The sequence below is a fragment of the Lagenorhynchus albirostris genome, chromosome 14, assembly GCF_949774975.1.
Source record: "Lagenorhynchus albirostris chromosome 14, mLagAlb1.1, whole genome shotgun sequence".
NCBI classification, from domain to species: Eukaryota; Metazoa; Chordata; class Mammalia; order Artiodactyla; family Delphinidae; genus Lagenorhynchus; species Lagenorhynchus albirostris.
Genome location: NC_083108.1, coordinates 24,155,113 through 24,181,984, shown reverse-complemented (window position 1 = coordinate 24,181,984; position 26,872 = coordinate 24,155,113). Strand labels below are relative to the sequence as shown.

Here is a 26,872-nt window from a genome sequence, read left to right as displayed (position 1 = left end):
CTTTTCTCTGAAGTTCTCCAACCCTGAAGGCATTTAGCTCCCAGCTTTCACTGGTCAGTTTAATTCAGCATTACTCAGTTTTCCAACTTGCAAAATGTTACTAATATTGTGGAGACTTCCCTGGCGGTCCAGTGGTTCAGACTTTGCCTTCCAACGCAGGGGGTGTGGGTTTGATCCCTGATTGGGGAGCTAAGATCCCACATGCCTCACGGCCAAAAGAACAAAACACAAAACAGAAGCAGTATTGTAACAAATTCAATAGACTTAAAAAAAAAACATTGTGTCCCCCTCTCTTTCTCTTTAACCTAATAAATTCATAACTTATTAAAAATCCCTTTACTGATCTTTCATCGGGGTTTCAGGAGAAAGCAAAGATGATCATGTATGTTTAATCTACTATACTTGAGAGCAAGTCCTACAAAATCAATGATTTTTAAAAATAAATATATATTGAACTATTAACGTAGTCAAGCAAGCCTTTTATCTGGACTTGACAAGTGCCTAGTCTCTTTTTTTTTCTTTTTGCAGTACGCGAGCCTCTCACTGTTGTGGCCTCTCCCGTTGCGGAGCACAGGCTCCAGATGCGCAGGCTCAGCGGCCATGGCTCACGGGCCCAGCCACTCCGCAGCATGTGGGATCTTCCCGGACTGGGGCACAAACCCGCGTCCCCTGCACCGGCAGGCAGACTCTCAACCACTGCGCCACCAGGGAAGCCCGTGCCTAGCCTCTTTCTACTCAGCACAAAGCTGTGCTAACTGGTTCCCAAGCTCCTCAGCCCCACACGTCTTGCTCCGCCCAGCTCTCGGCAGGTGCCCTTCCTCCTCCCCCTCCTCCTCACCTGCCCCTCCTGGGACAAGGGGGCACGTTCTTCCAGAGCAAATCTGTGTTCCCTCTCTGTGCTCCAGATCCTAGTGCCTCTTACTTCCCTGGACCTTTTTACTGCTTCTCGCCCATCTTTTTTTTTTTTTTTTTGCTTTTATCTTCAGTCTCTCAATCTCCTAAGGTATCTTCCCTCATTTAAAAAATTAAAAATATCTGTAAAGAAACTATAACTGGCAGCAGTATTGTGGAGCAGTTACTCCAAAGGGCCCTCCTGTACAAAACAACAAGTTCTTGGTTAAAATACACTCTTTAGTGCACTGATGGGCTTCCACAAAGTAAAGGAAATCTACAAGGACCCCAGCACCATAACCAAAAAGAACCACCACTACAAGCAAACAAACCATGGCTTGAATCCAGAGTAAAACACTAAACAATAAGCAAACTCTAAGGGTAGGGTGTCCCTGAGGATGAAGCCAGCTACTGGGAGACTAAGTCTTCAGACTTGCCACTGGGAAGCTGAACCTGAGAGCCACATCAAGCCAAGAACTGCTGAAGGAGACTGAAGTGGCCTAGGGCGCAGCCCCTGGATCCCTTTAGAAGCAAATGCAAATCCTACCCTTATTTGGGGCCTCAGGTTAAGATCAAACAAATAAAAGCTCACAGTCAGCACCATCAAAGACATAAGGAAACAAGCTACCATAAGTGTCTGCAGAAGCCAGCAACAGATTTAGGCCCCTAAGGACTTAAAAGATTGGCTTTATGCATAAAAAATGTAAAATAAATATCAGTTATTATATCAGCAAAAATAGGACATAATACCAAGACAGAGGAAAGGAAAACTTGCATTGAAGGCAAAGGGAATGCAAACAATTTTGTAGTACTTCACAGTTTTGCCTAGGGCTGGCTTTGTCCCCTCGACTATTCTCGAAGGCATGGAATAGTGGAAAGAGCTATGTTTGCATAAAGATACAAATTCTCTCTAGCAAACAATCTACTACCACATCATACACAGCCTACAGGAAAATGTTCAAATATGAAATCCTCACAAATTTCAATTACAAACTGAGAGCAGACTAAGAGTCATACTACCCTCGTAAAGATGGCTTCACTGAATAAGGCAGCAATATCTATCTGATCATGGCAGTATTACAGTGAGTTGGGATAAACAAAAAATTCAGTATGCTGTAGTAACCCAACAATCCTAAAATGCCTTGGTTGATTTGCTCAATTGTTTGCAGATGGCCCTCTACTTTTGTCAATTCAACCTTCAAACAACCCTTACCACTGTATCTTACCTATCCCTGAACAGTCTTTTACACACCTAAGTCAGATATTCATATACTGGCTAACAAATGGATGTTTTCAGAGTGAGGTTCCATTTTTTACCATTCAACAGTATCTGTGCAATCATTTAATTTTATCACACTTTTACAAACTGTAAAAAGACGTTGACAGAAAATATAAAAAAGGACTTATACTAGTGATAAGAAGTAGAAATCTCAAACTAACAACCTAAGGCTACGATGAAAATAATTACACATGCCAAAAACAGTAGTCTTTAATCTTAAGGAGATGTTCACTGGACTTAAGCTGGTGGACAAACAGCAGCTCAGCTGCAAATGAAAAGAACAAAAGAGCATGTATAAAATCCTGACTTGCCAACCGGATAAAGGAACAGGACAGCCTGTCAGCACACAAAATCACCAATTACCAAACCTCACAGGCAGCTCTTTCAGTGAGACGACCATCTTGATAAAGTGGCCATGGTTGAAGAGTGTCATTTTTGTCCTGCCTCTACATGAGGCTACCTGGGATGTACAACAAAACCATGCTTCTCAAGCCTGGATGTGAGCGGGGAGTGCAGGTACAGAGAGGGTACTGTGGCAAGACGTTTGGCCCCCAAATAAGCACAGTGTATCTCTCAAGTGCATCAATTTGCTCAACGGTAAGTAATGGAAAAAAATGATTTTATATTAAAATAAAAAAGATATTGTGTTAAATAAAGCACAATATTTGCTTAATTTTTGTGACATAATGCAAAACAAAGTATTGGGTTTGCAGATGCTGGTTGGACTATGCACTCAGGCCCAACGGGGATAAACGTTCACTCCATTCTTGCTGACAGAACTTCCTGGAAAGGAATGCAACTCACTAAACAGAACTATGTTTTGGCACTATTGGTACCACAAAAACAAAGCCTAGCATTAACAAAACTAACACATACAAGATACAGTCCTGATTAAAAGCTCTAACCATTTAAACATCAGTATATATTTAACAAATATAGAAGGCTGATTATCAAGGTAGTAAATTAAACATATTCAATGTATAAAGCTCTAGGTGGGCGAGAAAGCCTGATGAAAGCAGAGGTGTGTTTTGAAAAATGAACCCAGGAAACTAAGAAGCAACAGTGCCTTTGCCTTGAGGAAGAGAGAAGCAATGGGGAAGGGTAGGTGCAAAACCACATTCCCCGTATTTGAATTGTTAATAATCCCATTACGCCCTTTTATTTTCCAAGTTGTAACTTTTAATGCTAAGAAATGAAACACCAGCAGTTGATCTTGAAAACTATAGGCTCTCCTAACTACTGGGGAAAAAAAAAATTTCGGCAATATCAGGAGAAAAAAGTAAACTTTTCCTGTATCTTCAGAAAAAGACAATATACTTTGGCATCATAAAACTATACTTAAAAACATTATTTCTGATCAAACAGTCCCAGAGATACCCAGACTCAGAGACTGTTATGTCCTATGAAAGTAACCTTTAACATTTATAAAATCTGTAATTCTGATTGGTTGTCTCCCTTAATAATGTGTTGGCCTAGTAATGGTATTTAAATTGACATTTGTTTCCTGAAAGGAATATTTGTGATTTTTATTTTTATTTCCCATATACATAGAAGTCAAAATAAAGAAAAGTCTCAATCTTACCGGCACCCTTATTTAAAAAAAGAGAAAAAAGAAAAAATTATAAGTGTCTCGGCTCATTTTTTTTTTTTTTTTTTTTTTTTTTTTGCGGTACGTGGGCCTCTCACTGTCGTGGCCTCTCCCGTTGTGGAGCACAGGCTCCGGACGCGCAGGCTCAGCGGCCATGGCTCACGGGCCCAGCTGCTCCGCGGCATGTGGGATCTTCCCGGACCGGGGCACGAACCCGTGTCCCCTGCATTGGCAGGTGGACTCTCAACCACTGCGCCACCAGGGAAGCCCTCGGCTCATTTAAATTAATATAGGGGAAGAAAGAGTGATGGTGTCAGGTCACTTAAAAATGAAAATTGGGACTTCCTTGGTGGTCCACCGGTTAAGACTCCATGCTTCCACTGCCGGGTTCACGGGTTCGATCCATGGTCGGGGAACTAAGATCCCACGTGCCACGTGGCGCGGCCAAAAAAAATTATGAGGAAAAGTAGAATTTTCAAAATTATACTTCTAATTCTTCAAATTCTATCCTTATATGTTACACACGTTATCCCAGAACATCTTCAAAGGCAATACTTACTGTAACTGCCAGGAGATTTTTCTTCATAAGTAAAATGAAGTTGTAACTCTTCCTCTGACATCTCATAAATGAACACTTTCAGCAAACAGCAAATAATAAACAAAGCATTGTGTGTCTGCCAAATGAAGATGTGGCTAGAAAGGAAAGAGCAAAATTACACAAGAATCAGTATTTAATCATGAGCACAATCACTTTATTCTAGTCCACTGATTTCTCAATCATGTTGCCCATTTTGTTTGTAATATTAGAACAATGTCCATACCTTTTTTTTTATGGCTCATGATTTATGACACTGGACCAACGATATCTACTATAATTTACCTCATATTTCATTCTGTGTATTTTACATAGTGAGTCAACTTTAAAATTTTTTTCCTTTAGGCATGACTGCTCTTTGTTCTTAACTTTATAGCTGCCCCATACACAGGCAATTCAAAGAAAAGAAAACTAAAAATAGAAAACATAAAAACTATAGTAACATAAAGAGAATATATGCAAATACACAACCAAAAAAAAATTTTTTTTTTTTTTTGGCTGCGTCCTGCAGCATGTGGGATCTTAATTCCCGGACCAGAGATTGAACCCATGCCCCCTGCAGTGGAAGCTCGGAGTCTTAACCACTGGATCGCCAGGGAAGTCCCCACAATCAAAATTTTAAATGGGGCATCACCAGCTGCACAGTACAATACCTGCTATTTGTATTAATAATCATGGACTCACAACAATTTTAATTGGATTCAATATAAATTATTTGGAAACAGGGCAATGAGCAATCTTTTAAGAGACTACCCTCCAAAAATGGTTTCAAAAAATGCTCGGGTGGATAAAAGGTGAATCTTCCACTATATAAATATAAAACCATAATATCTAATCTGAACCTTCGTTCACCTAATATGAAAGAAATAAAGGAAACAAATGTGGAATGAAATAATACACTAAGTCATTACAGTAAGTCCCCTACATACAAACGAGTTCCATTCTGACTGCATGTTCATAAGTCCAATTTGTTTGTAAGTCCAACCAAAGCTAGGCTAGGTACCCAACTAACAAACTCGGCTAAATAGTACTGTACTGTAATAGGTTTATAATACTTTTCACACGCCTTGCTCCACTCTCAAAATTGTTTTCACTTTTGTTTCCATCGTTATCACTTGGCACTTCTTAGCAGTACCAGCTACATCACCGCTGCTTTTACGCTTGCTTCCAGACATCCTGGGCTTGAAATAAAGATACTGTACTACGGTACTCTATACAGTACTGTAAAGTACACAAAAGCACGACCACTTGTAGAGCATGCACACATGTGACAATGTACGCCAGATACGTGAACTAACTTACGTGATTGGACATGCAAACACACTTTCGCATCTTTGAAAGTTTGCAATTTAAAGGTTCGTATGTAGGGGACTTACTGTATTTAAATTAGATACAACCAGCAGTGGAAATGGGAGAAAATTACCTTTTTTTAATAATAATTACACAATTAATCTTCTTAAAGAATATATTTCTAAAGATTGTCTAAAATGCTGAAATCAGATTCCAAAATTTATAATCTCACTACAATGACCTGGACAGTAAATTAAAACCTCTTTTACTTTTTGCCTTAATAATGAGAACAATTCCAAGACCATACCTTATTTCTACCAATAAAATGAAAAATCATACTGTTAAATATAAATTAAATATAGAGAGTGTGATTTAATCATCCAGCTTACTTCTGACATTCTGCTGAAAGTTTTAGTTCTTTGGTTCTAGACAGGAAGACCTTAATTAGTGCACCAAGGTTTCCTGTTCGAGGATTGTTTTCAACTGCAAGAGAAGAAAAGGTTTTTAAAAGTTAAAGTTAAGAACCGAAATCAAAATGAGCATATCATAACATTTATAAAGCCAAATGTCAGATTGAAGTTGTTCAGGGATGAACCTTATTGTCAATTTCAAATCTAATTGGGGAAATTAGCAAAGAGAAAGATTGCTGCTTGGTCTTAATTCTAAACAACGAAAAATGATTTACAAATGGAAATAATAGAAACTGTAGGAGAAAACAGCCACCTCATCTCAGAATCCAAAACTGTAAAGAAAAGATATACAGAGGAATAAGTACACCATTACAGCCCACCTGCTTAGCGCTCAGTAACTGTCCAATTAACCCAGGTCTATCTGCTGGGTATGTGTTCTTGTCACAGCTTGAGAGTAGATGCAAGTAACTGTATAATCTTCTCATTGTGATAAAATGTATAGCACCTTGCTAATCCAAGTGTGGTTCAGCAGCAATAGCATTACCTGGGAGCTTGCTGGAAGTACAGAATCCCACGGCCACCCTACACTACTGAAGTTAACAGCGCTTCTCAACGTTTAATGTGCATTTAAATCACTTGGCATTCTCATTAAAGTTTAAATTCTGATTCTGCATGTGTGAAGTGAGTCCTGAGATTCTGCAGCCGTGACAGTCTCCCAGGTGATGCCCATTGCTGCTGGGTGGAGAGCCCCACTGTGAGTAGCAAGGGGCAACCTGTGTTTTAAGTTAGGGCAGGTTTTTGTCCAGATTCCATAATTCAGAATAGACACGTGATTAGATATTGTTAGAGTTTCACTCTGAATCAAAAATTGCCTACTTTTAAGCTTCGGGTTTAGCTTAATGAAAGACTATCCTGAGATTTCAAGACAAACGGATTTTTTAAAAACCAGTTAATGTAGGGGACTTCCCTGGTGGTCCAGTGGTAAAGAATCCTCCTTCCAATGCAGGGGACATGGATTCAACCCCAGGTCAGGGAACTAAGATCCAACATGCCGTGGGGCAACCATGCCCACGTGCCACAACTAGAGAGAGAAAACCCGCAGGCCACAACTAGAGAGAAGCCCGCACACTGCAACGACAGATCCCGCATGCCTCAACAAAGGTCCCGTGTGCCACAACTAAGACGCGACACAGCCAAAAAAAAAAAACCAAACTAAACAAAAAAAAACCCAGTTAATGTGTGCAAGTGTGTCTCCGTATGAATTAATATTTCATAGCTATTGTAAATCAAAACAAAATACTGAAACAAAATGCTGAGGCTGACAGGACTTCAACCATACTTCCGAATCTCAACTTCACAATCTTGTGTTCATTCAACAGCCCCTCATTATTGAATGGCTTTATAAGTAATCATTTGAATTTTATGGTTAGCCATTAAAATAACAAACAAAAAACGCTGTGTTGTTAGAAAGAACAACCAAGACCACTAGACTGATGTAATTAAAGTTCTGTGTACCCTTTTCATTCAGCATGTCTTCATGGAGCTACGTGTGCCCAGCACTGTGTCAGGTACTAAGAAGATACTTACAAACGGAACTCCCTCTCTTAATGTGGATGACATTCTAAGTTTCCAAAGTACTCTTTTGGACAAGATGTAGATGGGGTAATAAATTTATAAAATTAAGTACACTTAATGATGTTTCAAAAACAATACTCAATGGTAGACTCAATATTCCAAAATACCTCAGGGGAATTTAACAGGATCAAACTTAATTGGCAAAAATCAAACGCTACATTGAAGTTGAAGGCGCTTCAGGACCAGAGTAGGAACAGGGGATGTCTGACAGGAAGGCAGAAAAGCACGTGGAACTGGACTACAGAACGTGACTACGTTCAAAGTCCAGCTCCAGCACTGACTAGCTGTGTGACACCTGGCAACTTACTTAACCTCCCCATGCCTCAGTTTCTTCATCTGTAAAAATTCAAGTAATGATAATACTTCAGTAATGGAAAACTAACTCATTTAACTCTAGAGCTTGAACTTGCAGCAATCTGTTAACTGAACTGGCTTTGTGAAAAAGGAATTCTCCATCTCCACAGGAGTTCAAGCAAATTCCAGGTAATGCTCAGACAAGGGTATTATAAAGAGGATATCCACCTGGGGTGAGAGGTTGACCTTGCTTCCAGCCCCTGAAACAACCTTTCCCAGTATCTCACTAAAATACCCACGACCTCCAAGATCCAATAACCAACATACCATAAATATAAAAGACAGAGACATGCTAACAATCCATAAGGATGCAATCGACAAAATCTACATTGTGGGAAACTCTACTACCCACTTTCTTCAATAAGAAAATTGAGAGGGGAAAAAAGACAAGACAAATTCAGGAGGAACCTAGCTCTGAAAAGAATGTAAAGATATATTAACCAATAATAATGTATGGACCTTATTTGGCTCCTGATTCAAACAAACTGAGACAATTAGAAATTTGAACAGTCAGTGGATGTTTTGTGATATTAAAAATTGTTTTTAGTAGATAATGGTATTTTTCCATTAAAAAATTGTTATTATGAGATATGTATCACAATATCTATGAATGAAATAATATAATGCCTGAGGTTTATGTCAAATTATCCTTATGTAAGGATACGCTTTTTGTTTTGTATACACTTTCTACTTGTGCACTTTTCTGTACATATCCATATTTCAATAAATAGGTGAGAGATACAGATGAAACAAGATTGGCCATGAGTTGAAAATGATTGAAACTGGGAGATGAGCATACAGGAGGTCATTATATTATTCTGTCTGCCTCTGTATGAGTGGGAAATTTTTTAAAGAATTAAAAATAAAATACCCATGAAAAAATACAAAAAGATACAAGCTCATGAAAAGGCTGAGTAAGGATAGTCCTTTTCCCCTAAAAACAGGAAACACTTTAACTAACTACAAATTTTATAGAACTGGACTAAAATTTTATTTGGTAATCAATGGATCATTCGCAAGCCTAACTGCCTGAAAGTACTTTTGTCTACTCCAACCAGAAAACTTACGTTAATCATCCTACCCAATACCTTGCTATACAGATTCAGAGGCGACAAGTCCCAGAAAAAAACTTGTAAGAATTAAACAAGCCAAACAAAGAGCAAACCTCATCTCCTCACATAAAACAACTGACCTGGCTCTCATAGCACTATTCTAGCAGGTAAAAACTAGGAAAAAGTGGGGGAAATGCACTTAAAATTCACTGTGAGATATTTAATAAGAAATCTGTTTGGACCCAGAGAACCCCATGTGCAGATTCATAGAAAAAAGTAATAAAGATAATATAAAAAGCCCAACAAAAATAATGGCCACAAACATCCCCAAAATGATGAAAAACATCAATCTACGTATCCAAGAACATCAACAAACCCCAAGCAGAATAAAGAATAAATTTTAAAATTTTGTAAAGGCAAGGACAAAATCTTGACAGCAGTAACAAAAAAATGACTTATCAGAAGGCAACAGAATGATATAGTCAAAGGGATATGAGAAAATAAATGCCAACCAAGAATTCTGTATCCAGAAAAACTCTCCTTCAAAATGAAGGCAACAGCAGGGCAGGGGCACAACTTTACAGTGGAGAAAATGGACAAAAACAACCCTGGCCACATAATCAAGGTCAACATCATCAGTGAAACTCATGTTAATAGCATGTATCCCTGATATGATGTGTTGAGAACAGCATGTCACCTCTGTGATCTTCCACCTACAAACCCATAACCCCCACCTAGCCATGAGAATAACATCAAACGAACTGAGGGACATTCTAGAAATACTCTACCAGTATTCCTCAAAACTCTTAAAGTCATTAAAATTGAGGAAAATCTGAGACAAGAGGAGGTTAAGGAGACTTAATGACTAAACGTAATGTAGTATCCTAGAACAGAAAAAACTCCAAGAGGACATTTGGGAAAACTAGTGAAATCTGAATAAAGGGTCAAGTTTAGTTAATAGTAATGTACCACTGTTGATTCCTTAGTGTAACAAATGTACCATATTAATGTAAGATGTTGACAACAGAGGAAACTGAAGAGGGTTATATGGTAACTCTCTACATGGCTTTGCAACTTTTCTATAAATCTAAAGCTATTCTAAAATTAAAATTTTATTTTAAAAATCTCAATAGATGTGTTTACCAGAAAAAAGATTAGTAAACTAAAGACATTAATAAAAAAAATATCCTACGGAAGGTCAGAGAGAAAGTAAAAAATAAAATACAAAAAAAAAAAAAAGAGAGAGAGAGCCTAACAAGCCTATGCAACACAATGAAAATGTTAACACAAATATAACAGAGACCCTAGAAGGAGAGGAGAGACAGAATAGGACAGTAACAATGTATAAATCAATAATGGCTGAGAATTTTCCAAAACAGATGAAAGATATCAACCCACAGATTTAACAAGCTCTACAAACCTCAAGCAGGGAGGGAGGGAGGAAGGAGAGAAAAAAGGAAGGAAGGAGAGAAGGAAGGAAAAATACTCCTCAGCATATTCTAAGATGTTGAAAACCAAAGGACAAAAAAGAAAAACTTAGGGCTTCCCTGGTGGCGCAGTGGTTGAGAATCTGCCTGCTAATGCAGGGGACACGGGTTCGAGCCCTGGTCTGGGAAGATCCCACATGCCGCGGAGCGGCTGGGCCCGTGAGCCACAACTACTGAGCCTGCGCATCTGGAGCCTGTGCTCCACAACAGGAGAGGCCGCGATAGTGAGAGGCCCGCGCACCGCAATGAAGAGTGGCCCCCACTTGCCACAACTAGAGAAAGCCCTTGCACAGAAACGAAGACCCAACACAGCAAAAATAAATAAATAAATAAATAAACTCCTACCCCCAACATCTTCTTTAAAAAAAAAAGAAAAAATTAAAAGCATCCAGAAGAAAAAAATTCCATTGTTTTCAAAGGAACAACACAGTTCCATTGTTTTCAAAGGAACAACAGCTTTTTTTTTTGACAGTTTTAATCTTAACAAAAATGAGAATAACCAGAAAAATAACAAAATGGTATATTTAAAGTATGGAAAGAAATTAATGCCAACCTAGAATTCTACACCCAGCAAATATATCCTCCACAAGCAAAGGAAAAATGAAAACATTTTCAGACCCAAAAAAGAAAAAAAAGAGAGAATAGCTACATACCCACATAGCCCTTAAAATTGATTTACATTTATATCTATTAACGTGGAAAGAAGTTCCTGAATACTGCTAAATGAAAACATAGAAATAATACCACTTACATAAAATTGTGCATATAAGTCAATATACACAGAATTACTGATAAAATTTTGGTCTTATCACAAAAGACTAGCAATGATTTCCTGCACTGTTTAATATGGGAAGACTTTAATTTTAACTATACCACTATATTGTTAGAATTTGGGGAATTAAATGTGTGTGTGTGTGTATATATATATATATATATATATATATTTGCTATTCTCCAAAGTAGTTTTAAATATAGAATGACACACTTAGATACATAATATCAAGTGAAAAACACAGATTAAAATAATTAAATATGTGTATTTAATATGCATGTAAATGTATATCCAAAGAATAAATAACAGAAGGCAAAATATTACCAATAGCTATGTCAGGGTTGTGGAATATGAGCAATTACTGCCTTTTTTACATTTTAGTATGCTTTCCACATTGTATTAATAAGTAACTATTACTCCCAATTTTAAAATGTTATTTTAAAAAAAAAAAAAAGTTATTTTTGTAAAACCCCAAGGTCACATTAAAAACCATCATCATAATAACTGCATTAATATCACTGTTACATAAAATTAATTTTCAGCAAACTGTCATATAGGTTTTTGATAGTCAGCTCTGTTTAGCGCAAAATCCTCAAATCTATGGTTATAACTGCAGACAAAATTCAAGGCAACTATTATAATACCACCTCTATCATTACCAACATAATTTGTTTTTAAAAGCAAAAATATTTCATCAAAGACTGTTTTTGGCAGAGTAACTTATATGGGAGTTAGCCACATAGCTTACATGGAGCACATCCATAAGCTTGATTTAAAAACAAGCTCGTCATCACTTATTAAGCTCCTGTCCACCAGTCGTTTCACAGATACGTTATCTCTAATTTTCAAAGCAACAATGAAATGTAAGTATAACCATTCACATTTTTTAAAGCATACATTTCTTTCCAATTGCTACCAATTTGAAAGCAAAGTATTTGAGAAATGAGGTCCAAAAAAAGGTAACATTTGTTGACATAAATAATGAATAATGACGAGATGCTAGGCACTATACTGGATGTTTCGTATGTTATCTGACTTCTTCCCATGAGAATCCTGCAATTTAGATGAGGAAATTAAAGCTCAGCTAGTAATAACAGAGCTATAATTAAGACCATAAAATAATTCCAGAGCCCATGCACTTTACCATAATATCAAGTTGTTATTACTAATTTGAGAAGATTCCTAATATATTTTCCTATTAATGAGTGATAATTATTCTAGTTAACACAGCCAGCAACAGCATATTTAGTACGTGCAGTTGGCAAAGCAAAGGATGAATGATCCATATTCTCTAGGAACTATACATGCAACTACAAAACAAAGAATATTTTGGGTTTTTCTCAGTATTTCAAAATTTGTAAAAAGAATAAGCTCTACGGCTTAGTGGAGTCCATTACCACTACTGCAAATAAACCAAGCATGTGTCTCATTGCTGTTAACTGAATGAGAACCTCTAGAGGCATCAATAAGCACCAAGAATATAATTATTAGTACAATTATAATTATCATCATCAACAAAAATATATCACTTCATTAATTCAATTCACATTGTACCAGCAAAATCTGTAACAGAAATTTTGAAATAACTGTCTCCACACACATACATATATATACACATTACACACACACACACAAACACACACACACACACACATACACACACACACATTCATTTTTCCTCCTTACCTAAAGACCTGCAGACTGAAATGGTTGCCTCCTCCAAGAGCTTCAACTCGGTACTGGAAAATGAGAAAAAAGGTAATTAATAACTATAACATTAACTATGTACATACTAACAAGTTAAAGGAATACATAAAAAGAAAGACAATTTAGAAGGAAAATAAGGTGTACAGTGGTAAACAATAATATCAGCTAAATAAAGCTTCTATTCTCAATGTAATTAGAAAATTTACTATAATTCTCAACATGAGACTCCTAAAGAAAAGCACTTGGGGCGCCTTGCCTTTTAGGTATTGAGGCAGGGAGGAGAGGTGGGGCTGATGGGACTTAGAAAAATTCGAGAAAGGTATTCTCAAACACAGAGCACAAGGCAGGGGCCTCATGTGCCCATTTCCAAGGAAGTACTGATCACAGGATTATAGTTATTTAGAAAAATGCCATTATTTTTCTATAATACTTTCAAATAGTTCAACAACAACAAAAAAGAAACAAGGCAAGAAAAGAGAGAAAACACAGACATAAGCTTCAATAATTTATAAATATACAGAAAAACAGAAGCCAATGCAAATTGACACAGAGATAGGAGAGAAAGACATAAAACTCTTAGATTTAAAAACTGGGGAAGCTACAGGACAGTGGATCCAGCAGTAATTTCTTACATATGACACCAAAAACACAGGCATCAAAAGAAAACATAAATAAATTGGACTTAACCAAAATTAAAAACTTTTGCACATCAAGGGATACTACCAAGAGAGTGAAAAGTCAACCCAACAGAATGGGAGAAAATGTTTGCAAATCACATACCTGATAAGGCACTAATATCCAGGATATATTTTTTAAAAACTCTGATTCAACAACAACAAAAAACCCCAAACAACCCAGTTTAAAAATCTGCAAAGGATTCAGACAGACATTTCTCCAAAGACATAAAAACGGCCAACAGGTATATGAAAAGATGTTCAACATCACTAGTCATTAGGGAAATGCGAATTAAAACCACAGTGAATACTACTTCACACCATTAGGATGGTATTATTAAAAAAAAAAGAACGGGAGGGGACAGGAGAGCAGGGGAGGGAAGGGAAAAGGAAAAAAAGTGTTGGAGGGGATGTAGAGAAACTGGGACCCTCGTGCATTGCTGATGGGTGTGTAAAATGGAGCAAGTGCTATGAGAAACAGTATGGCAACTTCTCAAAATATCAAAAAGAGAATTATCATATGATCCAGCAATTCCACTTCTGGGTATACATATACCCAAAAGGACTGATATTTGTACACCCACATTCATGGCAGCATTACTCGCAATAGCCAAAAGGTGGAAGCAACCAGTGTCCATCAACAGATGAATGATGGCACAAAATGTGGTACATACATACAATGGAATATTACTCAGCCTTAAAAAGGAAAAGTTCTGACACACGCTACAACATGGATGAACCTTGAAGACATTATGCTAAGTGAAATAAACCAGTTGCAAAAAGACAAATACTGTATGAGTCCACGTCAAATCCATAGAGACAAAGTAGAATGGTGGTTGCTATTGGTGTGGTTGGGAACAGGGAGGTGGGGGGATGGGGCAGGGATAGCAAGTTAGTATGTGATGAGTATGGAGCTTCATTTGGGGAAGATGAAAAAGTTCTGGAGATGGACGATGGAGATAGTTAAACAGCAATGTGAATGTAGGACTTCCCTGGTGGCGCAGTGGTTAAGAATTCACCTGCCAATGCAGGGGACACGGGTTCGAGCCCTGGTCCGGGAAGATCCCATATGCCGCGGAGCAACTAAGCCCGTGCCCCACAACTTCTGAAGCCCACACACCTAGAGCCTGTGCTCCGCAACAAGAGAAGCCACTGCAATGATAAGCCCGCACACCGCAATGAAGAGTGGCCCCCGCTCGCTCCAACTAGAGAAAAGCCCACGTGCAGCAGCGAAGACCCAACACAGCCAAAAATAAATTAATTAATTAATTAAAAAAAAACAATGTGAATGTATTTACTTAATACTACAGAAGTAAACATTTAGAAATGGCTAAAATGATAAATCTTATGTTGTGTGCATTTTGCCACAATTTAGAGAAAAAAGTGCATTCCAATTCCAATTCAACTAGTTACTAGCTATATAACCTAGGGATCGTTTAACCTTCTTTTAGTTTTCTCATACATAAAACAGAGATGATAAAAACAGTACCTGTTTCAAAAGGTGTGGTTATTAAGTTATGTAATATGTATAAGGCACTTAGAACAGTGCCTGGCACAAAGTAAAACCTCAATAAATGAGCTACTATTGATTCCAAAATACAGTGCTTTTTTCCCAGTTAATAAATTAAAATAATGCTTTACATCTATGTAACCCTTTAAAAGTTTTTCAAAGCACTTTCAAATTTATTAGCACATGAGAACCTCTTCTAATGAGCAGGACAATTATAAACCCTATTTCAATAGATAAGCAAACTGAGGCTTCCAAGGAGTTTAAGTAACATTCCAGGAATCAGCGGAAGAACAAGAACCAACTTTACAGCCTGGTGACTGGTTTAAAAATTTTGTTGTTTTCTGCCAACACACATGGCACATAGCAAATCCTCCAAATGGGCAACTCTTTCAAGGGCTAGTTTAAAAACCCCTACCTCCCAGGGTTCTCTGCTGTTGCTGCTGAAGCATACTTTTTAAAAAAAACAATCCATAAGCACCAATGCTTTTGACAAGAAAATTTTAGAGAAACTATGAAAGAAAATGGATTACTTTAGCTATTTCTAGAACTATGCTGTCCAATATGGTAACCACTAGCTTACATGTAGTGGCTGACCACCTGAAAAGTGGCCAGTCCCAACTGAGATGAACTGTAATACAAAATACATACCAGATTTCAAAGATTTTTTTAAAAATAGAAAATACTTCATTATCAATCTTTATGTTCATGAAATTATAATATCTGGGATATACTGAGCTAAATAAAACATACTGTTAAAATTAATTTCACCTCTTTTATTTTACATTTTTAACATGGCTACTAGAAAACTTCAAATACATTCCAATTTAACCTTTTATTTCTATTAGAGCTACTCTAGAACTTGTCTCCCAGCAATTGAAGACAGTATCATGTATAAGAAGTACTGTACATATACACAAAGCTAAAACTAATTACTTCAGTGAATATGCCATTACCTTAAGAATCTCAAATTATATTCATATTCAAAAAGATAAATATCTTTCCAAAGTAATCTTTAAGTTTCTCCTAAGATTGAAAAATTTTTAGCCAAAAGTACCTAGAAATGATTCTATAGTCAACTGTTTGCATGTCCCTGGTCTTTATCCCTGTATTAGACATTTTTGGAGAGTCTGCCCACCTCATATGATCTGTCTACTGTCCTCCCCCTCCCTTTCTTCTACCTTCCCACCTACTCCTCAGGGGTGAGCAGAAGCAGACAGGGCTTGTTCAGCCTGACCCCCACTCCCTGGCCATAGCTGATGGCTCAGAGATAGGCATCTAACAAAAGCTATGCCAGAGTCTTGGGGAATTTGGAATTGAGATGTAAAGACAGGTTCTCCGTATGGCTGGAACTGGCCTGCCATGCTGAGGGTTATAGGAAGCCATCCTCTATCCACTGAGCAGCAGAGATAAACAAAAAGGACAGTCAGGATTCCTGCTGGCCTTGTAATTCTTCGGACCAGTTCTTCCTGAAGCCTAGCTGTGTTTCTCATCTGGGATTCTATGAGACAGCCCTTTCTCTTCATCACATAAGCCCCTCTTTCTGACATATGCTAAATCAAATTGATTTTTGTTAATAACCAAGAGACTTCTATTATAATAAATCACTGTGGTCAGATTTAATAATATACATCAGTAGTTGGCAAGAAGTGAAAACTATGAATTACTCAGTTTATGGGTTACTCGGGCAAAAAATAAAAGTAAAGACGTATAAAATGCAAAAGACTGTGAAGAGTTTTATGAGGCTAATAACTAGACCACATGCATAAAGTCTGTTTCACTGGTGCTTCTACTTTGAGTCAATAACACTCTCTTAAAACCAGTTGGAACCAAGAGCTTCAATTATATACATGTGGCTACAATCTTCAAAAGCTTCGGAATTTGCTTGTTCAACAAACACTGCCTGGGTGCCCAGGACATGCTGGGCTCTGTGAAAGATGCTGCCTCTGCCTCCAGGCTACACAGAGGAATGAAGAATCAGACAGACTATTTGGTGCAGGGGAAGTACGCAGATCAAGCCCGGCCCTGTCCCAACCTACCCTCTTAGCACTCAAGGAAGGCATCCTGGAGGAAGTGACTGTCTGTCCTGAAGGAGGAAGAGAAGGCAGTTGGGCAGACAAAAAGGGACGGCTTTCCAGACACAAGGAATGCGTATGCAAAGGTATGGCAGTCACAGAGAGCCTGGAAGGTTCTGGGAAGCAGAGTTAATCAACACTGGAGAACGATCAATTACAAGCCTGGAATAATATACCAGATGGCTGGGATATGGAGTTCAGTTTCTCAACTCATTCTCAACAGAAAGGTATTGAGTGTTCCCCAAACAAAAACAAAAACCAGGTTCTGATTTCTTTTGAATACAGTATTAGCCTGAAAAAAAGAATTAATCCCAACATGTATTAGTGAGGTTGGTTTGGACACCATTTCCTCTAGAAAACCACCTCCGATCACCAAAGACCAGGTAAGAAGCCTGCTTTCTGTCCCAACAGCACCCAATCATGAAACTGAGCACCCGGTGGCAAGACTGCCAAGTTATGTCTGTGGCCCCCCTAGACTGTGTGCTCCTTGCTCATCACAGCATTCTCAGCCTGGTACAAATCAGGCACTTAATAAAAATGCACTGAATCAATGAAAGCCTTTGTCAGACACTTCATTACCAGAGGACAAAATTCCTTCCCCGGCCCTCAAGAAACACTTCACACTCCCCAGATTTCAAGGCAACATCTGCCCCCAAGTTTAAATTTTTATTAAAATATTTTTAAAGACACTTATTTGTTTCTAAATGTAAAATAATATAACTTTTTGAAGCAGGCTGGTTTCTTTGTCACTCAAGGATGAAGAGACAGGAAACGCTGGGAACTATCCCACCTCTGCTAGAAGCTCTGGCTTGTGGTTAGCCAGCCAGCACCTACCATTCTGTAATTAGGCCCCTCAAGCCTGCGTCCCCTACACATGGCCGTGATCTGAAACAGCACCACAGCTACCACACTTCCTCAACAATCACCACTGCCGATCAGAAGCATCTTGAGTATCCAGATTATAACCTCCGTGAGAACAGAGAAAATGTCTCATTCATCCGTGCCTTCCCCCACCATGCCTGGTACAGTGGCTCAGTCAAAAGAAGAACACATGGCAATTACCTATTAAATGAAGGATTCATAAAGCTCTGTTTGTTGCAGTGTTATTTCTACAAAGGAAATCAGCCAAGCACACCCCTGCCAAAAGCAACACACTGACTGTTATAATAGAATTCCTTTCCTCCCATCCCTCCATCCTCCAATTTTCTAAACTTTTCGGAACATTTTAAGAATAATCTTTCCCATGTGCTTGATGTAGAGCTAAAATGAGGTGGTAAGCAACCGGGGTGGTTGGTAACTGTGGCCGCGTGTTTATAGGCATTTTTGCACAGTACTGTTTAGTTAAACAAATGAACTCAGATGTTCTGGTAGCAGGCAACTTACAAATCATCATTTGCAGTAAATAAAAGTAAAATTGAAATGCAAAATATGCCAATGTTTCCAAGACAATTACAATTAGAAAACAAATGCTGTTTCTGAAGGCAGATTTGGGGCACTGGAGGCATACAAAAGGGGGGCAAAAAGGCAGCAAATATTCATACCAATACAGATTAAGTAAATTAATATCACACAGAGGTCTTCAAACTTCCTGTATACATAAACTCCACAACCAGGTCAATATGGAAAATGTCATTAATGAGAGATTAGGGATAAATACTTAAAACAACTCATCTCTTAATCAAACATTTGCTAAAGGAACTAAACTCTAGATAAACAATCATATTGCTCCAATGGCCCGGTGTGACTCTGTCTGAAGCAATCCTTATATGTGACAGCAGACCAGGCTCCTCCTCCTCAGAGCTGCTATCATTCCAGCAACAACATAAACAGATGAATTCACAGAACAGGAATCTCAGTTTTGCGGGTGACACCCCGATGGACAATGAGACCTATGGGACTGGAGAGCCATGCCCAAGAAGCTCTCACACACACACTGGAAAATTTGAAACTGGTCTAAGGGATTTTTCCAGTTTTAAGAACCTTCATTGGGCTTCCCTGAAGATAATTCGGCAAGGAAGTGGTTATCAAGATTTTCACAACTATAGGGAAGTTCTTAAACATTATGTCGCCATTTCTGGGCTATATCCTAAGTCTATTCCCTTCCTTATTTAGATTTCATGAAAAGACTCTCCCTCGGGAGAGAACATCAACGTCAACCTCTCACTCTCCACATGCTCCAGTGACAGTTTCCACAACAAAATTCCCCAATGAATACCAATAACACAGCTGGATTACTTCTAAGTTATGTCTCAAATAATCAATGTCATCTCTGCCACCTCTGCTGAGTGCGCCAACATACATCATGACAAGGTTAAGTAACCGGGACGTGTAGGTAGCAGAGAAGACTTGCAAGGTAAAATAGAGCAAAAGAGAGAAGAATCTTAATGCCATCTAAAGGAATTTGGATTTTATCCTACATAAAATAGGAAGCCAATAAGCATAGAATCAAAAATATACACTAACTGGACATCCCTGGTGGCACAGTGGATAAGAATCCACCTGCCAATGCAGAGGACACGGGTTTGATCCCTGGTCCGGGAAGATCCCACATGCCACGGAGCAACTAAGCCCATGCACCACAACTACTGAGCCCAACTGCTGCAACTACTGAAGCCCACATGCCTAGAGCCTGTGCTCTGCAACAAGAGAAGCCACCGCAATGAGAAGCCTGCACACTACAACGAAGAGTAGCCCCCACTCACCGAACTAGAGAAAGTCCGCACACAGCAACGAAGACCCAATGCAGCCAAAAATAAATTTTAAAAAAAATCAAAAATATACACTAACTGGACTTCCCTGGTGATGCAATGGATAAGACTCCATGCTCCCAGTGCAGAGGGCCCGGGTCTGATCCCTGGTTAGGAAACTAGAACCCACATGCATGCTGCAACTAAGGAGCCCTGGAGCCACAACTAAGGAGACAGCCTGCTGCAACAAAGGAGCCCACGTGCTGCAACTAAGGAGCCCGCCTGCCGCAACTAAGAACCAATGCAACCAAATGAATAAATAAATATTTAAAAAAAAACAACCCAGCTGGAATATTATAATATATATAGACACACTAACAGAACTCTTCACAGAGCAGCGAGGTGCCCCAGGTGTACAATGGTTAAATGTCTTCAATCATCTTCAAATTTTTAGCAAAAAACAAAAGGACAATGTGAACAGCAACAACAATAATGCCTCTAGTCGTACATATAATAAAGCCTAACCAGATACAACCACCACAATAGTTAACCACTGCTGCCAACTGTTGGGCCAGCAAACTTGGATAAACTACTATTACTAAAGCAGAACACAGTCAACTACATAATCTTTAAAAATTCTAGTTTAGGGACTTCCCTGGCAGTCCAGTGGTTAAGACTCTGCCCTCCCAATTTAGGGAGCACAGGTGTGATCCCTGGTCAGGGAACTAAGATGCCACATGGTGCATGGTGTGGTCAAAAAAGAAAAAAAAAATTCTAGTTTAATTCCACTAAAATAATATACCAAATTGGAACACTAGTAAGAAACAGTAACAGAAATAATATAGATGATTCTGTTCCCACTAGATTCACAGACTGGTCACTTTCAATTCTTATACTCCAAGTGTACTACCCTCTCGATTTAACCATTACCATCAATTAACAAACTCATTCCTGCGTACTGCTCGCGTGGATTTCCAACCATTCCCGTTACTGAAGACAACATATGCTCCCATACAATGGAAAGATTCCAAAGCCACATATTTAAGTTCCAGCTTCCTCATTCCTATTGGTATGACTAGCCAAGATACTTAATTTGAGCGGCTCAGTTTCCTCATATGTAAATGGTGTAAGGATGCCACCATCTGATAGGATAGTTGTAAGGACTACGTAGCAACATGTGGAAAGTGCTCAACACTCTGCTCAATACATGTGAGCTCCCTAACCCCTCAACAACAAAATGAAATGAATCTACAAGTGTTAAACTGTCAAACTTTGCATATATTTATTCCTTAATACATCTTATAAGTAATTTGCCAGTCTTCACCTTTCTTCCCTCCATGGGGCAGAGGGGAAGTATAAGGCATAATTTAGTAATTTTTGAAGTAGTTTTACATTTTGAAATAGTATCAAAACAGCTGTGTCAAAACAACTGTAGATGATCTGCTTTGATTTTATTTCCATTAATACTACAGTAGAAGTATAACACTAGTGGATTACAAAGGAAATCAATATTCCTTATTCACCTAGCAAAACTTCTCAGTATTAAGTAACGTTTAATAACTGGCAGAAAAGAAACTTATATCTAAGTAATTTTTCTTTTTTAAAAAAGAAAATAATTTGTATTTATTATTGTAAAAATGAACCATACTAAAAACCACCAGGAGGAAACACTACACACCAATCAGAACTGTTAAAATAAAAAACAGTGACATCAAATGCTGGCAAGGATGCAGAGAAACTGGTTATCACATACATTACTGGTGAGAATGTAAAGTGATACAGCCACTCTGGAAAACAGTTTGGGCAGTTTTGTATAAAACTAAGCATTTACCATATAACCCAGTCATTGAACTCGTGAGCATTTATCTCAAAGAAATAAAAACTTATATTCACACAAAAACCTGTACACAAATGTTCATAGCAGCTTTATTCATAACAGCCCAAAACTGGAAACAATCCAAATGTCCTTCAATAAGTCTTTAAACAGAAACAAACTATAGTATACACACAACATGGAATACTACTCAACAAAAAAAAAAGGAACGAACTATGATACACAGAACAACCTGAATAGATCTCAAAGACACTATGCTGAATGAAAGAGCCAATATCAAAACGTTACATATTGTATAATTCTACTTACACAACCTTCTTGAAATAAAAAAATTATAGAGATGGAAAACTGATTACTGGCTGCCAGGGTTTAGAGATGCGGAAGATAGAAAGAATGGGTGCGGCTATGAAGGGAAAGCACAAGGGAGCCTTGCTGGTATGAAACAGTTATGCATCTTGATTGTGGTGGTGGTTACACATGTGATAAAACTGTACAGAGCTATACATGTACACACAAATGAGTGCATGTATAACTAATTGCTGAAATCTCAATAACTTTTGTGTGTCAATTTCCTGGTTTTGGTACTGAACTAGAGTTACGCAAGATGTTACCATTGGGGAAAACAGGGAAGGATGCAAAGAACCTCCCCTGTACTACTTTGTGTGTGTGTGTGTGTGTGTGTGTGTCTGTGTGTGTGTGTGCGCGTGTGTGTGCAACGTCCTGTGAATCTATAATTATTTCAAAATAACAAGTTAAAAAAAAGAAACATAAAAATAAAGGTATAAAAACTTACACAGAAGAATTATATAAATACACACATTTTTAAAATTAATATTATATAACACAATTTTGCTTCAACGAGATTATGCTATATGAACGATTTTATAACTGGCTTTAACTACTTAATATGCTGTGGATTTTTCCATATCTATAAACACATAATCATTATTAACGACTATATATTGTTCCAGTGTGCAGATGCACCATTTTTATTTGTTCATTCATCTGGACACTTAGGATTGTTAGCAATTTTCTGTTATAAACATTGCTATCAATGTCTTCATACATACATCTCTGAACTTGTCCAATCATCTCCTTAACATAAACTCTAGAAGTGGAATTGCTAGGTCAGTGACACTTCTGTTCTGATGAATACTGCAAATTACATTCCAGAAAGATTTAACCAATTACCATTCCCACCAAAATGTATAAACCAAAATGCATAACTGTGGCTTAACCCATACATATTCCTAAATCTGCAAAATTACAAACCCAGATCTTTTGACACCAAATCCAATGATCTTTATATTCAGATAAGCATGTTTGACAGTAAGCAAGCATAAGAACCTTCATGACAAATACAGATTTTTTTTCCCTTTAAAACTGCCTATAGAGAGGAATTCATAAAGGATGTGACATCTAACTGGCAAAGTATCATGTCACTGTAAATTTAAAACAAATTCTATGCAACACCACCTAAATTCTTTCACTGTACCAGGCAGACAATTTTTGTATCAACTAACATGGATGGTGGGGCATATCAAGAAACCACTGTACAGTTTACAACTTCTTTGGATTTAAACTCTGTGTTACAATCCTCTTACATGACAAACAACTCTGGCCTTAACTTGAAGAATGGTATAGTGAAGAGGATACAGAAATGTTCAATTGTGATAGAAAAAGAAAAAAATTAGCAAATATGAAGTAAAAAACTGTGGATATTTTTCATTATAAAAAGAGATGATCAACTATATCATCCATTTATGCAGAAAATGTGTCCAAGATGTCATGAGCCATGATTCATGAGGTGACAGAAGAGAAGAAAAACAACCCTGGCCTTGATGGTTAGATCTGCTCTCCACCACAACCTCAGGGAGACCCTGCCATTAGTTCGTGTATGAAAATAAAAAGACCAGAGCTCACTGTTACAGCACGCATCCCTTCATTCATCAACAGAGTACCACTGTCAGATGGCAAGTGGTTTTCCAAAACTGACAAATAAACAAGAAAGAACATTTGTTGGTAGGGGAAAAAAGCTAATTTCATATGAAGCCTGCAGTTCAAGAATACAAGGGTCCACAACCAAAACAAATATATAAAATGGGTCATCTAATGAACTTAACACCTATTCCTGATAACTGTCACACATAAAAATATATGTAAGAGTTATTTACAGTATTTTAGTCAGCTGGTGTAACAAGTCAGACAGGCTACAGTTGGCAAGTAAAATACTCACCATGGGAGTTCACAGAAGCAGCATACTTAGGCTGATAACTTAATTGATGACCCATGACCTAAACCATGGAGCCAACATACAGCCCCAGAAGGAATTATTTGTGGTCCTTTAGGCAGTTTCTACCATCCAACATTTTCTTTTTCAACTTTCTCTTTTCTTTTCTGTCAACTCATCTGTCTCATTCTTCTTCATGTGTCTGCACTACAAATTTTTAAGTAACGTAAGAGGTACCAATGGAAACTGCCAGGCCATGGAGTTGGCCCTCCGGGATTAAAGAAAGAAAAAAGAGGTTGAATAATACATAATCTTAGAAAAGAAGCTTACCAAATGGTTGTAGAGCAACCTAAAAAAAAAAAAAAATCTTATCATATTCTCAAATGTAGAAGTAATTTAAGTTCCCACATAAACTCAGATTTTTAAAAAAATGTTTACACTACAGAGAAAAATAATTTATTTAACAAAAGTCAAAACTGCAACTAAGTATTGTAAACATTTAGCAGATTTTCAGTAATTTGAACTCCACTAACATAGAATTTGGGGTTGTTTGGCTACATTGAGTTGAAACTAACTTTTATGTTATATTTTAAAGAAAGTATTTCAACATGGGAGAAGACTAAGGAAAAGAACTGTTTAACCTTCTACAGAAGAAATATATTCAAAGACTTCAGCATATTAATTGTTGATATGCAAATAAATTTGCTGATTAGCTATAACTTGTAATCTGTAGAGGCCTATATACTATTCAATGTTCTCTCACCTTGATTATTTCATTTGATTTCTTTTAAAAACCCTGAGAAGTTGACTAACGAAATAAGAGTATCCTCAATCTACAAGTGACAGAAATGGAGAAGCTAAGTAACTTGTCCCAGGTCACAATAGAAAAATAAATATGTCAAACTTCTAGTTTAATACTCTTACAATATGAATAATATTTAACTACTTTTTTATTAAGGCAAACCCACATAATATCAATCTAGAACATTACCACTAACTGGAATTTCTATATATACCTAACAGAAGTTATCATAGATGTATTATTATAAAAATTACATCTGTTACGATTTAAATTATTTAAAAATTATGTGAATGATAAAGAACTAAAAGAAAACAGAAAAAATTAAGTCTAATAAGGAAAGTGGTAAGGTGACAGATGACTTTTTTGTAACTGCTATGAAATCATAAACTATAGTTTGGTAAGAAAGCTAAATTTTTTAATTACATATTGCCGAATTCACAGCTTTCAGTAATTTAGATTGGTTTTATTCTACTTTGTTTTTTAATTAATTAATTTATTTATTTTTGGCTGCATTGGGTCTTCATTGCTGTGCGCGGGCTTTCTTTTAGTTGCGGCGAGCGGGGGCTACTCTTCATTGTGGTGCGCGGGCTTCTCATTGCAGTGGCTTCTCTTGTTGCAAAGCACAGGTTCTAGGTGCATGGGCTTCAGCTGTTGTGGCGCATGGGCTCAGCAGTTGTGGCTCATGGGCTCTAGAGCACAGGCTCAGTAGTTGTGGTGCACGGGCTTAGTTGCTCTGCAGCATGTGGGATCTTCCCAGACCAGGGCTCGAACCCGTGTCCCCTGCATTGGCGGGCAGATTCTTAACCACTGCACCACCAGGGAAGCCCAATTCTTAAGTCTTTTTCACTGAAAATTCCACCATAAAATGATTTCAAAATTGACGTTTTATATTAATAGTGTCATTTTCAGCCCACAACATACATTCTCTAACAAATTATGTTTGTCAGTTTAAGACACAACATGAGTAAAATCAACACGTAACCATGCAGAAAAGCACAGAAGCACTTCTAAAGACATTTTCGCCCTTACTTAGCAAAGAGAGAATTATGGAAATCATTCACAAAACCAACAAGAATCAGCCCATTCGGTGGTTAAACTGTGGAAACGTTTATGTTTTAAAAGAGGCTATTCAAAGGAAGAAGTTAAAGGATAAAAATTGCATATAAATTTATTATAGCAATTTTTAATGCACCAAGTAGAACCAAAAAGTATTTATATTCATGTGATTCACAGACAATCCTATAGGCTGTCATTCAACTTCCAAAATGGAAGAAACTGTAACTATTAAAACGTAAAAATTTCAACAACTATCATGCAAGATCATACTGCATTTATTTTCTCAAGAAAGCAACAGAAAAAAATGACTTAAAAATTCAGATTCCAACCAACACAGTGAGAAAAAGAAAGAAAGGTATACTTGGAGCAAAACTTACTTTCTCCCTTATTTTAATGCTTTAAACAATGTTAGTTATGTTTTCCCCCACTTAAGCTTTTAGTTTAAGGGAACAATCAACCCTGGGCAAACTCAAGCACCTTCTAAAATAATTTTGCGTAGAAAGGTATAAATAAGACATAGGGAAATAAAGGTTTTTACTCAAGATGTAAAAGCTGAACTTCTTTTGGTCCCGCAATCTGAGAAAATAAGATGCCAAAAAAAGTCTCAAATTATTTATTCCCTTAATAAAATGGCCTAGTACACTATTTTGGTCACCATTCAAGTAAGCATATGATGAAAGAATTAGAGACAGTTTAGAAAACGGTTTAGGAGTTATCCCAGGCCCACCTCAATGACAGAGCAGGTTGTTTCAACTTGAAAAGTTCTAATAAAATTGTATATAAAGTGTGCCAAAGAGAATAAAAATATAATAGCAGAGACAAGCATCAAAAATTCAAAAAAAAAATTTTTAAATCACTTCTTTCTGTCAGTTAAAAACTTCTGACCTAATTCAATCAAAGTTTCTTTTCCTGTTTCTTAGCAGGAAACAGATCAAGAAACTCTGAGG

The 26,872-nt window shown here is 37.5% G+C and overlaps 1 protein-coding gene across 1 annotated transcript in view; it reads right to left on the bottom strand.

The window, feature by feature from the left end:
* The window catches only part of DYM (dymeclin), a 372,708-nt gene that overhangs the window by 307,499 nt on the left and 38,337 nt on the right, over positions 1–26,872 (bottom strand). Inside the window, exons 3-5 of the mRNA XM_060122074.1 lie at positions 13,040–13,092; positions 6,033–6,126; positions 4,318–4,451 (exon numbers count right to left, since the gene is read on the bottom strand). Coding sequence (XP_059978057.1) covers positions 4,318–4,451; positions 6,033–6,126; positions 13,040–13,092 — 281 coding nt within the window. The remainder of the gene's footprint in view (positions 1–4,317; positions 4,452–6,032; positions 6,127–13,039; positions 13,093–26,872) is intronic.